This window comes from Oncorhynchus nerka, linkage group LG21, assembly GCF_034236695.1.
Source record: "Oncorhynchus nerka isolate Pitt River linkage group LG21, Oner_Uvic_2.0, whole genome shotgun sequence".
NCBI lineage: Eukaryota > Metazoa > Chordata > Actinopteri > Salmoniformes > Salmonidae > Oncorhynchus > Oncorhynchus nerka.
The window spans coordinates 12,203,108-12,216,219 of NC_088416.1; the positions used below are offsets into that span (position 1 = coordinate 12,203,108).

At 39.9% G+C, this 13,112-nt stretch overlaps 1 protein-coding gene across 1 annotated transcript; it reads right to left on the reverse strand.

Moving 5' to 3' along the window:
* Window positions 1-649: 649 nt before the first annotated feature.
* Window positions 650-10,220, reverse strand: LOC115103575 (opsin-5-like). The gene is made up of 6 exons (XM_029624416.2): window positions 8,772-10,220; window positions 7,553-7,758; window positions 2,961-3,060; window positions 2,716-2,820; window positions 2,114-2,337; window positions 650-1,321 (listed from the first exon to the last, which is right to left on the reverse strand). The coding sequence occupies exons 1-6, from the start codon at window positions 8,932-8,934 to the stop codon at window positions 824-826; spliced, it is 1,296 nt and encodes a 431-aa protein (XP_029480276.1). The 5' UTR covers window positions 8,935-10,220; the 3' UTR covers window positions 650-823.
* Window positions 10,221-13,112: the final 2,892 nt, after the last annotated feature.

Below are 13,112 nucleotides of genomic sequence, written 5' to 3' on the forward strand. Positions count from 1 at the left end.
TCTGCCAACCTGTTGTCCCGTGGAGTATCAAAGACACTTTCAATTCATTTTTTTTCTTTCTCCCTCTTTCCAACGTCCGACTTGATTTAGACTCCTTAATAAAGCAGTCTACAACTTCCTCGTTGGCACAATCAACCTTGCAGTCGGTCGCCTTTGATAGTAGATTGCGCGAGTGGAATGGATTGCTTCGTTCTAAACCGACAGGTGTCCCACTCGTGAGCGTATAGCAGGGGCTTTAGAAGTATCCGCTTTTTTTCTTCTATTAGTACAGTTCTCTTTGGGTATTGTAGCTTATTATTGTAGCCTATCAAAGTTTAATGGCACTTTAATTCACTTCAACTGTTTCTTATGGTACATGTCCTATCTGAGGTAAAGTTGGTTTGTGTGGAGTTCTTTGGAATGAGGGGGAAGAGACAGATCATTTTTGGATGAAAACAAGTCAGCCCGTGAAGACGTGCCTGCCTCAAGTAAAGTCGCCTATGTGTGAGCTGAGCATCTCAGAGCATTTTCATACGAAATACACTTACATTTCTGTCATGTCTTCTCCTATGTTTGCTAATGGGGTTGAATTATTATGTTGGACAGGAATTTATTTGAAGAGTGACAGAATGAGGACTGATTGATATTGCAAACATCTTTCAACTTGTTCCCTTTGAATAGAAAGTTTTATTCACAAGTATAAACACAATTATTTAAGAAAATAACAAATTGCATCAACAGGTGTACATACTTACACGAATCAAAGTCAAATTTGATTTGTGTAAGTACATTCCCATGTGTTTTTAAATAAAAAAGTAACACAAAAAAAACAAACGTATTGTTCTTAGAGTCTGTCGCATTCCCACTCTGGCCCATCAGACAGATGGGGCACTTCGATAAAGAACATCTCCTTGTTGGCGGGAGGAGGAGGAGTACAGGGGTGGCTCCCCACTCCCGAATCTGGGCTTGAGGACGCCTTAATCGCCGTGAGCGGATACGGATTGCCAGGGACATACTTCATCTCCTTCGGGTGATGAGGAGGTGCTTTGAGTCCGTTGCCTCTTCCAGAGCCCTGGTGAGCATCGCCTTTCGGCTTAAAACGCTTGAGCTTGACCGTGTCCTTGCCATCACCAGTGCAGGGCAGCAAGACGGCGACGTCCTTGCGGAACTTGGAGCTGAGGCCGAAGTAGATGAGCGGGTTGTAGAAGCTGGCCGACTTGGCAAAGAGGCGGGTGAAGATGCTGGTGAGGCTGGGTATGTGGAAGCCACAGGCCGACCACATGGAGACCACAGCGTACGGCGACCACGCCAGGATGAATGCTGTGCAGATGACAATGGATACCTGGGAGAAAACAAAAGTTAGGATGACCGTTAAATCATAACCCATCGTTTAACGCTTGGTCTATATGTAGTATCGTTTGTACATCTGCAATTTTTTGGGACTCTGACACATACTCACTCTAATATAATATCTAATATCTACTCTGGAATGTTTATTGGACTCACTCTGTAATGTCTTGTTTAGATTTTTGAATTGTATCTGCGAGACATTCTTTTTAATATATTTATTTTTACACCTTTTTCCTCCCCAATTGCGTGGTACCCAGTTGATAGTTACAGTCTTGTCCCATCGCTGCAACTCCCGTACGGACTCGGGAGAGGCAAAGGTTGAGAGCCATACGTCCTCCGAAACACAACCCAGCCAAGCTGCACTGCTTCTTGACACAATGACTGCGATGACCACTTAACCCGGAAGCACCAATGTGTTGGAGGAAACACTGCATTGCGTCCAGCCCGCCACAGGAGTCGCTAGTGCACGAAGGGACAAGAACATCCCTGTCGGCCAAACCCTCCCTTAACCCAGACGACGCTGGGCCAATTGTGCGCCGCCCCATGGGTCTCGTGGTCGCGGCCTGCTGCGACAGAGCCTGGACTCGAACCAGGATCTCTAGTGGCACAGCTAGCACTGCGATGCAGTGCCTAGGGCCACTGCTCCACTCGGGAGGCCATTTGTGAGACATTCTTACTGCACTCTTGGAGCTAGTAACATAAGCATTTCGCCGCACCTGCTGATAACACCTGCAAATCTTTGTCCATGACCAATAAACGTTGATTTGATTTGAATCCTACTCACAATAGTGACGTCCCTTTCAATCTTTCTCTGCCTTTCGGTCAGGTCTCCCTCAGCGGCCATGGCGTTGCCTCTCTTCACTGTGTTGATGATGGACACGTAGGTGAAGAGCATGACCAGCACGGGGACGAAGAAGCAGAAGATGAGGATGGAGATGATGTAGGACTTGTAGACGGTGGAGTAGTTGGCTTTGGCCCAGTCGATTTCACACGTTCCATAACCGCGATCTAAAAGGAGGAGGAGTTTGAGATACACCATTTTTTTTTTAACCTTTATGTGTTTCTTTGTTGGCATTTTTTAAATATTTGTTCAGGTGAAGATAGTTTAAAATGTAAGAATTTCCTCTATTTTGGCCCTTTAAAAACTCGGGGTAAGTGTGAAAAAAGGTCCACATATGTCAAAATGTGGTCAGTTCATGTTTAAAGATTGTCTTCGACTAATATTTCAGATAGCAACTTGCTTTAGTGCTATTCTTTTTTTGTCGTCATTGTGCACATACAAATCTTGAAAATGTTGCCCAACCAGAATGTTACAAGAACCTAACACAAGTAAGTGCCCCTGGATCAAATAGTATGTCACATGATTACTAGCCATGTTTATCTCACCTGTGTAACTCCCCCAGCCCAGAAGGGGCGCTCCCGACCAGAACACAGCCCCCAACCAGATGAATATTAGGCACATGCCTATGGTTGTGTTGGTTATGCAGTGAGCTAGGTAAAGGAAAAGAGTTCAAAGAAAGGCTCCCACAAGAACATTGTATCTGACCAGAACATCTAGTCATTTTTCTTCCAACTTTATTGGAATTATTGAGATGACCATTAAAGGTTAAGGTCGTGTCACAGTGTCTTACCTTTACTCGGATGGCATCCCTTGATGTATCTTGTGACACTGATGACAGTCAAAGTATTGATGCTGCTGAGGCCGAAGACCAAGGTGAAGAAGCCGTCCACCTGGGAAAGACCAAAAATTACTGTTAGAGATGCTTAGAGGGGGAAGGTGTAGGGAAGAGAATCTCAAAACAAATACAGTAGAAAAAAAACAGACATCCACTTGCAGAACTTGAAGGACTCCAATCACTCAGAAAATCAAGTTGAAAACAAGTATCCTGCTGTTGAATACTTGTTTGGGTTCACGTACTTAACAAATCCATCATTAACAAATTACTGATTTTGTGTGAATAGGGCTCCTCTCTACTTTGCCAAATCCTTCTCCTGGTTGTTCAGTTTTCAGTTCACCAGGATGAACACTTGTATTGCCAGAACACAGAAAAGCTGATCTAGATACATTGAATGGAGTTAAAGATCAGTCCATCACAGCTATGGTCAGCAGTGGTGAGTATGTCTGATCAAGATCAACAGCTTCTACCAAATTAACTTCAATTTATCTTCCTAGTAGAGACAGGAGCCAATGTACTTTGACTGATCAGATTACTTAATCTAATCTAATATATTTACATCCAAGCCCCATTCACTTTTGCCTCACGGTCAGATACACTTTGGAGGACCATGCATATGTCTATTGGAGGAAAAATCTTGGACCATAATTTAAAAAACACCTGGTGGGATGCTTCAAGCAACATAGCATTTTCTGCAAATGGGGTTTCTCCATAATTGGAAACAAACCTGGGTTCAAATGCTATTTCAAATATCTAAATTCCTTTTACATACATTTGAAGTAAGTAATTCAGATATATTTTATTTGAAAAGGCAAGTAGTTTAATATTTTTATGTATTTGGAAATACACTTGGAAAGTATTTGAAAATACTCTCAAATACAATTTGGTAGATTTGGCTTTCACGAATAACAATTCAAATACTTCAATAAAAGTACTTGTTTTGAGCTGTGTATTTAAAAAAAAAACTTAAGTTATTGATAGTGTTAAGGGTGTGTACTGGAGGTGCAGGAGCAGAGTGTAGTGAACAGGCACACTTTTTATTCTGGTCCAACGAAAGCACAAAAGTACATAAATGTGCCCAAACACGGAACATAGACAAAAAGTATGGCGCGTAACAATACCCACATAACATAAATACAAGTTCACACAAAGACATGGACGGGAACAGAGGACTAAATACATGCAGTGTGGTTAGGGAATGAAAACCAGGTGTGTATGGAACAAGACAAAACAAATGGAAATATGAAAAATGGAGTGGCGATGGCTAGAAAGCCGGTGACGCCGAACGCCACCCGAACAAGGAGAGGAGCAGACTTCGGCGGAAGGCGTGACAGACAGCTACATGTATGTGTAAGTTCTTACTAGTTGTCTATTTCAAAACTGCAAAAAAACTTTGGTGTGGAGGTGACTCTGATACACCTTTTTTTGTTACATTTTCTGTACCTTCTCAGATAAGTGATCACACTTAATGTAAAATTAAGATATTAATGTGTTGATATATGATAGCATACTACATAGGTATTAATTACTATTTGTTGCCAATTGAAAATATGGGTTTTTCATGCAACCAGTCGTACCACATGTCAGTCAATACAGTAGCAACACAACTTGGTGAACCACAACAATATAATAGATCTTAAGCACTCAACAGCTCACATTTTTTAAATTTAGTCTTATTTTACTGTTAAATAAACCTTGCATTGTTATACATGGTTGCCTTTTTTGTAAATTTGACATTTATCTCAGGTGGGCTTGAAGGGTACAGTAGCACAACAATCACACGCTCTAAACAGAATGTAAATTAAAATAAAATATTATTGTTCAATATGATCAATACTAACGTCACATATTATTGTAGTCTATAGTGTATATTTATACCCCAAACCATTGGTTTCCAAATATTTTATGACTGAACTTTGCTAGTCTTTTTAATTATTTATTTTTTACCATAAATCACTGTTCCAAAAAAGCCCAGTAGCCTGGTTTGCATTGAAACACATGGAGATTGTGTGTTGATATCCCTAATATTCAATGAACCTGTCCATAAGTGTTTTTTCTTCAGATTTATTTTCATTAAAATACTCAAACTAAATGTATGCATCTTATGCATCTATTCATGGTTTCATTTACAAAGATGAAAAACAATTAAGAACAATTAAAAACCTCTATACTCTCTCCAAGACGTTTGGAGTGGACAGATAGTCATTGATGCAGAGAGAGAATAATAAATTCAGGGTTGAAGGGTATCAGGGATGGAAGACCTAGAAGTATTGGACAAAAATGGAAACAAATGAGGGACAAGAAGATGACTATTGGATGACTGTTTATGCAGTTAGAGCCAGGGGCATTGTCATATTGTCCATCATTCATCCAGGTTTTTCTATATTTGGGTTGACCACATGTACCTTTAATATAACAGTAGAGAGGGAAATTTGAAACTGTCTTCACACAGGCTTTAGGAAACAAGTTGAACTAACGAACAAGAATAAGACTACAGGAAATGTGAACCAGCTTTCAGGTAATTCATTTAAAGTTGTTTGTATTATGGTCTTTGTGCATAGCGTCTTATCCACAGAGGGCCGGCGAGGGTGCATGTTTTGTTCTAACCAAGCAGTATCACTGACTCAACTTATCAAGTATTGGTTGAAGTCTATGATTAGTTGATTAGTCGAATCAGATGTGTACCGGTTGGCATGAACAAAAGCCTGGGTACACATTGTTCTATGCGGATACTATTGGACACCGACTTTTATGAGTGCTACACCCATGATGAATAGTAATGATCAGTTGATTTTAATAACTTTAGGGGAGATTACTATAATTTAAGTTTACATAAGATATATCCGTTTGTAAGTTTTCAGCATTAGGAAATATATTTAAATGACTTATTTTAGAGGTGGGCTTATTTGGAACACCCATGGGCTTAAAGGGTACATTTAGTACCCATTAAACCCAGTCCGGACTTTCCACATATTTTATCAAATATTTTTCTCTTATATTAACAAATGGTATAAATCAAGTAATACAATTTCAAATGAGTGATTAATCTTTCATATTATCTCCACTTTTCTTACAACAATTAGGGCACGTATATGTTAGAAATGTCTAAACTTAAGATTTTGGTGGGCTTAATAGGTAGTACACTTATCCTATAGTCCGGAATCTCATCTTTGACAACTCTCTCACCTTACTCTGACCCAGACATTCTATAATCAAGCATTCAATGTCTGCTGACCTCAGGACCACTTTTCTTTATCAGAAGAAACTCTCCTCATCTGTCCTCTCTGCCCTATTACTTAATATATATATTTTATTTATCTCAGTCTTTAAAAAAAATCATTTCTGTCTCTCCTCTTAGTTCATTTTCATTTGGATGTTTTCTCATTGTTTTTAGCATTGGCCAATAGTAAATGAAAAGATTATTGTTCAGTGTTAGTTGGACATTATTCAACTACGGTTTGTCCCAAACAAGCAGCAACACCTGCTTGGGGAAATAACTGTAATTAACATTAAAACACACACACACACACACTGTTGTTGTGTTAACAAGTTTGATACAAATAGAACAGGGATAACTTTGTAATTTCACAGACATTGCATTCATTTTTTTTAAGGTGGCATTTTCTCACATTGTGCACTAAAACAAAAACCCATGTGGTAAATTGATTGATATTAGCCCTTGTGCAAATCACGCTTCCTCTTTCATCAAATGCTATAAGCATGTACCAAACCTTAACCATCCATCTATGTTTGGCTGTTGGTGTGGCAAAAGCATTCTTATTCCCCCCTAAGATAGTGTTAACATTATATTACTTCAGGTAAAGCCTACAGACCTTTTCTCCTGTGCTGTAAGTTAGCAATATAATGCCTTTGTGACACCTTGTAAAACCACCCTCTCGCTTCTTCCAGGTAACTCATCATCATCACTTAAAGTGATGAATGTGCCAACACGCTACTTTTGATTGAATTAATGATCAACTGTCCGAAGCACCCATTGTTAATATTCTATTCGTAACCAAGCTAATTATAGAAAGGACCATCCCCCCCCCCCCAAAGAACCATTGTAGTGTAGTGAATATAATGATCTGTTGCAACACATTTCTATGCTTTATCCATTGTGTTATTTTTACTTAGTCTCCATTCTGAGTGGACCATTGATATTCTTAACTAGGCAATTAGCAGGAAATGATAAAGAACTGGCAATAGGAACTAAGCCATAGAGCAGTGTTTTTGCAAATCGTAAAGGTAAGTTGTCTTGTTTGTGTATTTGACATTTGTGTAGAGGATGGCGAAGTTAGCATCTCACAGTGACATCACCTTCCAGGAGACCTGAACTACTAAAGTCCTGTCCAATCATGCCATGTTTTATGGGATGGCGGTAATGTCTGTGTCTTGTGAGTATTGCAGTGAGTACAGTATCAGATCCTGCAGTAGGATGGCACATGCTACAGATGCAACACATTACCATTCACATACAATACAAATTTGAAGCATCTCACTTCTCAAAACAACTTTTCCCCCTCCAACCAGACACCCTCATTGCCTACCTGACATGTCCAGATCGAGGTAACCAAGTATCCGTTGTCCCGGAACACATTGAAGATCTCCAGGATCCCCCGTGAGTAGCCGAAGACGGAAATACTGGCATCGGAGATGGCCAGGTTAAAGGTGAGATAGTCCGTGGGCTGCAGCGACGCACGCTGCTTGTACAGGACGAAGATCACAATACTGTTGCCAAACCACGACAGCCAACCTGATGAGGAAATAAAACATTGACATACTAACTGATTGGCTTTATATAGCTCTTTTCCAGAAGCTAAAAACATTACATAGAGGGAAACTCACCACATCTATTACCAGTGTGTCCCAAAGTACCTATGAGCAAAGGCCTTATCTGTTTTGTGAAATGTAATGGAATTGTAGTCACACCATACAAAATGCGGCTCATAAAGCAGTGTGATGCATTGAGGTGACAAAGTGCCTCATCTGTGATTTTAACCCTACTGACCTCTCTTCAAACACTGCATATTCAAATACTAAAATTAGCATAAACCTTCCTTCATGAAATTTCCTTCAGGGCTAATAGTAGGTATTTACAGGATAGGTAGCCTACCTATCCTGTAAATAAAATGACAGTCACACTATTGATTTCAAAAATCAGGTTCAAATGAAATAAATGCAAATACATTTGCACCAATTAACAGGTCATTACACGTCTTTCTGCCCTCTCTTAAAGAACGTCAGATTAGCTGGCTGCCATTCTTTCTTGATTGACGATTTCCACGGCTTAGACAGGATCTGAATGGTTGCAGGAGTCACCCCTCTTTGTCCTGGGCTACTTATAGCACCAAACCCACTAACCGTTGCCCATACACTACACTGACAGTAACAGTAGTATAACAATGCATTAACAACGGTTTATGTTATTGGTGATTTGTATTCTGCAGTGCAATCGAACTCTTCATCCAATCGTTGTTTATTGCGATATCAAAATATGGTAGGGTAAAAAAAGAACAAGATAAATGTAGACTACTCTCTGGATTCTTTTTTGCTGTTGTAAATTAGTAAAAACTACTGTCATTCATCCTACCCTAACGTTTAGGTAATAAAATAACAATTATGAAGTAGTAACTAGCCATTAGTGACATATTTCCAGATTTTTTTGCCATGAAAGCAAAACTAAATAAAGTATTTGCATCATAAAAGCAAAGCTACATTTTAAAAACGAAATTACATTCCAACAACTGCATAAGCAAGTTCTCCCACCTAGCACCAGCAGGTATACTCCTATAATGGTCTCCCCTTGATCCGAGAAAGGTGGGTCTTTATTCGACATGGTAAAATTGTTATTCATCCATGGAATATTAGCCACTTGAAAAGCATTATTGGCTGACATTTTGTTGTCCGAACGTTCCAGCTGTCGAGACATACACGGAGCTGCGCGCTCTCTACTTGCTAAAACACAAAGGTGCTTCCTTTGAGAAAACACTTGACCGGCTCCTCTTTCTCTAAATCCAGTCTAAAAATATTCTTCGGCGCACAGTGTGTTGTCTGAGAGGGATGACGTGTATTTAGCTAATCCCAATTATACCCCGAGGTTGATACCCTGCGGGGGGAAATCACTTGTTGTTTCTGACTTGAGCTATGTTGTTTTGTCCTCGAGGAATTTGATTTGCAACTAAGGAAACGTCCGTGTGTTATTGTATTTGGGTGAAGTTGTAGGCTAAGCACAAGTTGTTGTGGGTTTCATTTACTACATGATTAACTCAATTTAATAAAGCCCAGTGTATAATGAAAAATATTAGTCGAGTAGCCAGCCTACACGTTTTACAGGGACGCGCTGCCGTCAAATTGAGAGCAAGTCAGCGACTGCAGAGAATGACTCCCATGTAGCCTAAAACCGCTGTCCAAGGCGCTGAAAATGAGAGGCTTTCAATACAATTAGGCTTTTACTTGTCTAGATAATCAATGATATCAGATCAATTAGACCTACATTTCTTATGACAAAATTATTTTAGGCATCTTAAATTCAGGATGGCTTGGTACTAAAATTTTCGCCTTTAGAAAATGTATTTCAAAGTAAATGCTTCAATCTAAGAAAATGTATTAAGGCTGCCAATAATATTTTTTAAGATTAACTTCACAACATTCCGCTGAAAAGGCAGCGCGTGAAATTCAAAAATATTTTTTAGAAATATGTAACTTTCAAACATTAACAAGTGCAATACATCAAATGAAAGAAACTTATTGTTAATCTACCCATCTGTTCGATTTCAAAAAGGCTTTACAGTGAAAGCACAACATATGATTATGTTAGGTCAGAGCCAAGTCACAAAAACACACAGCCATTTTTCCAGCCAAAGAGAGGAGTCACAAAAAGCAGAAATATCACTAACCTTTGATGATCTTCATCAGATGACACTCATAGGACATCATGTTACACAATACATTTATGTTTTGTTCGATAAAGTCCATATTTATATCCAAAAATCTCAGTTTACATTGGCACGTTCAGTTAATGTTTTGCTTCCAAAACATCTGGTGATTTTGCAGAGAGCCACATCAATTTACAGAAATACTCAAAATAAACATTGATAAAAGATACAACTGTTATTCACAGAATTAAAGATATACTTCTCCTTAATGCAATCGCTGTGTCAGATTTTTTAAAAACTTTACGGAAAAAGCAAACCATGCAATAATCTGAGTACGGCGCTCAGAGACCAAAACAACCCAAACATATATCCGCCATGTTGGAGTCAACAGAAAAGCAAATCAGCAAATCAGCTGGGCTAGACAATCTGGATCCTCTCTTTCTAAAATTATCCCCCGCAATTGTTGCAACCCCTATTAGTAGCCTGTTCAACCTCTCTTTCGTATCATCTGAGATCCCCAAAGATTGGAAAGCTGCTGCGGTCATCCTCCTCTTCAAAGGGGGAGACACTCTAGACCCAAACTGTTACAGACCTATATCTATCCTACCCTGCCTTTCTAAGGTCTTCGAAAGCCAAGTTAACAAACAGATCACCCACAATTTTGAATCCCACCGTACCTTCTCCGCTATGCAATCTGGTTTCCGAGCTGGTCATGGGTGCACCTCAGCCACGCTCAAGGTTCTAAACGATATCATAACCGCCCTCGATAAAAGACAATACTGTGGAGCCGTATTCATCGACCTGGCCAAGGCTTTTGACTCTGTCAATCACCACATTCTTATTGGCAGACTCAACAGCCTTGGTTTCTCAAATGACTGCCTCGCCTGGTTCACCAACTACTTTTCAGACAGAGTTCAGTGTGTCAAGTCGGAGGGCCTGTTGTCAGGACCTCTGGTAGTCTCTATGGGGGTGCCACAGGGTTCAATTCTCGGGCAACTCTTTTCTCTGTATACATCAATGATGTTGCTCTTGCTGCTGTTGATACTCTGATCCACCTCTACGCAGACAACACCATTCTGTATACTTCTGGCTCTTCTTTGGACACTGTGTTAAAAAACCTCCAAACGAGCTTCAATGCCATACAACTCTCCTTCCTTGGCCTCCAACTGCTCTTAAATGCAAGTAAAACTAACTGCATGCTCTTCAACCGATAGCTGCCTGCACCTGCCCATCCATCCAGCATCACTACACTCTGGACGGTTCTGACTTAGAATATGTGGACAACTACAAATACCTAGGTGTCTGGTTAGACTGTAAACTCTCCTTCCAGACTCACATTAAGCATACCCAATCCAAAATTAAACCCAGAATCGGCTTCCTATTTCACAACAAAGCAGCATTCACTCATGCTGCCAAACATACCCTCGTAAAACGGACTATCCTACTGATCCTTGACTTTGACAATGTAATTTACAAAATAGCCTCCAACACTCTACTCAGCAAACTGGATGCAGTCTATCACAGTGCCATCTGTTTTGTCACCAAAGCCCCATATACTACCCACCACTGCGAACTGTATGCTCTCGTTGGCTGGCCCTCGCTTCATATTCATCGCCAAACCCACTGGCTCCAGGTCATCTATAAGTCTTAAGGTAAAGCCCCGCCTTATCTCAGCCCCGCGCTCCAGCAGGTATTTTTCACTGGTCACCCCCAAAGCCAACTCCTCCTTTGGCCGCCTGTCCTTCCAGTTCTCTGCTGCCAATGCCTGGAACGAATTGCAAAAATCCCTGAAGCCGGAGACTCATATCTCCTTTACTAACTTTAAGCATCAGCTGTCAGAGCAGCTTACAGATCATTGCACCTGTACATAGCCCATCTGTAAATAGCCCACCCAACTACCTCATCCCTATATTGTTTTTTTTTTGCTCCTTTGCACCGGAGTATCTCAACTTGCACATTCATCTTCTGCACATCTATCACTCCAGTATTTAATTGCTAAATTGTAATTATCGCCCCTATGGCCTATTTATTGCCTTTACCTCCCTAATCTTACTTAATTTGCACACACTGTATATAGACTTTTCTATCGTGTTATTGACTGTACGTTTGTTTACTCCATGTTTAACTCTGTGATGTTTGTGTCGCACTGAATGGAAGTTGTAAATGAGAACTTGTTCTCAGCTGACCTACCTCGTTAAATAAAGGTGAAACAATAAAGGTGTTTCAAAATGACAAGCACTATTGTGGTTATCTGTTGTGTGGCTTCTAGCGCCTATGTGGCATGTTGATTATTTTTTCTTCATATGAATTTGGGTCTAGCGATTGAACGGTTTAAGTTACAAAAACTTATGACCCCATTCCTGAAAGCTACGACTCTCAGGAACCTGTACATGCTTTCTATTTTCCTTTCTGATGCTCACAAGGACTAGTTGAAAGGGAGTATGAGGGAAATTAATTTAAAGCATACTTCCTTCAGATTGGAATTTGGCATTACCTGATTTGAGATACTTAGCTTTCAGATGATTTTAAAATGACCGAATTACTTTCAGTTAAAAAGCTTTTAATAGTTATTTAAATAAAATAAAAATGGTGGGCGCTCGTTGTGCCTTTTCCTTTTCAATGATGATCAAATATTTCGGTTGCACCTCGACTCTCATTGGTTGAGCACTCTCCACTTCTTTCCTAATGACTTTTATCAACATTTCATTTGAAGAAAAGTGCTTTATTGGTGTGTGTGCGTTGCTTTTTTTTTTATACTGTTCATCCAAAGAATAATCGCATGTGGAAACTGTCAGCGGCCCCCCTGCAATTAACCTTTTTTACATCTGGCCCTTGTAAGAATATAGTTGAATATTTTTTTGATTTGAAACAATCTGCAGACCTTTTGTTTAGTTTGACCTTCCTTTGGTATCCGTAGTGCAAAACCATAATGAATAGCCTATGTTGTGTTGATTGTGACTTGTGTGAATATAAGATGCCAACTGTATTTAAGACCCGGTTTGTGGATTGATACATGCAGTAGCTGGTAGACATTTTGTATAGTGGAAGACGCTCCAAATTCTTTGCCTTGTGAACTGCAAAGGGAAAAGTCAAACTGTGTACATAGGTCATCCCTTTACTGTCATGGCCTCTCTGCTAGGGTTAGGCCCATTAGGAGCTTACTGAGCTAATGTGACCTCAAAGAGACATACTGCTTAAACTGATTGCTGTAGAGTAATGTTTAATGTTGAAC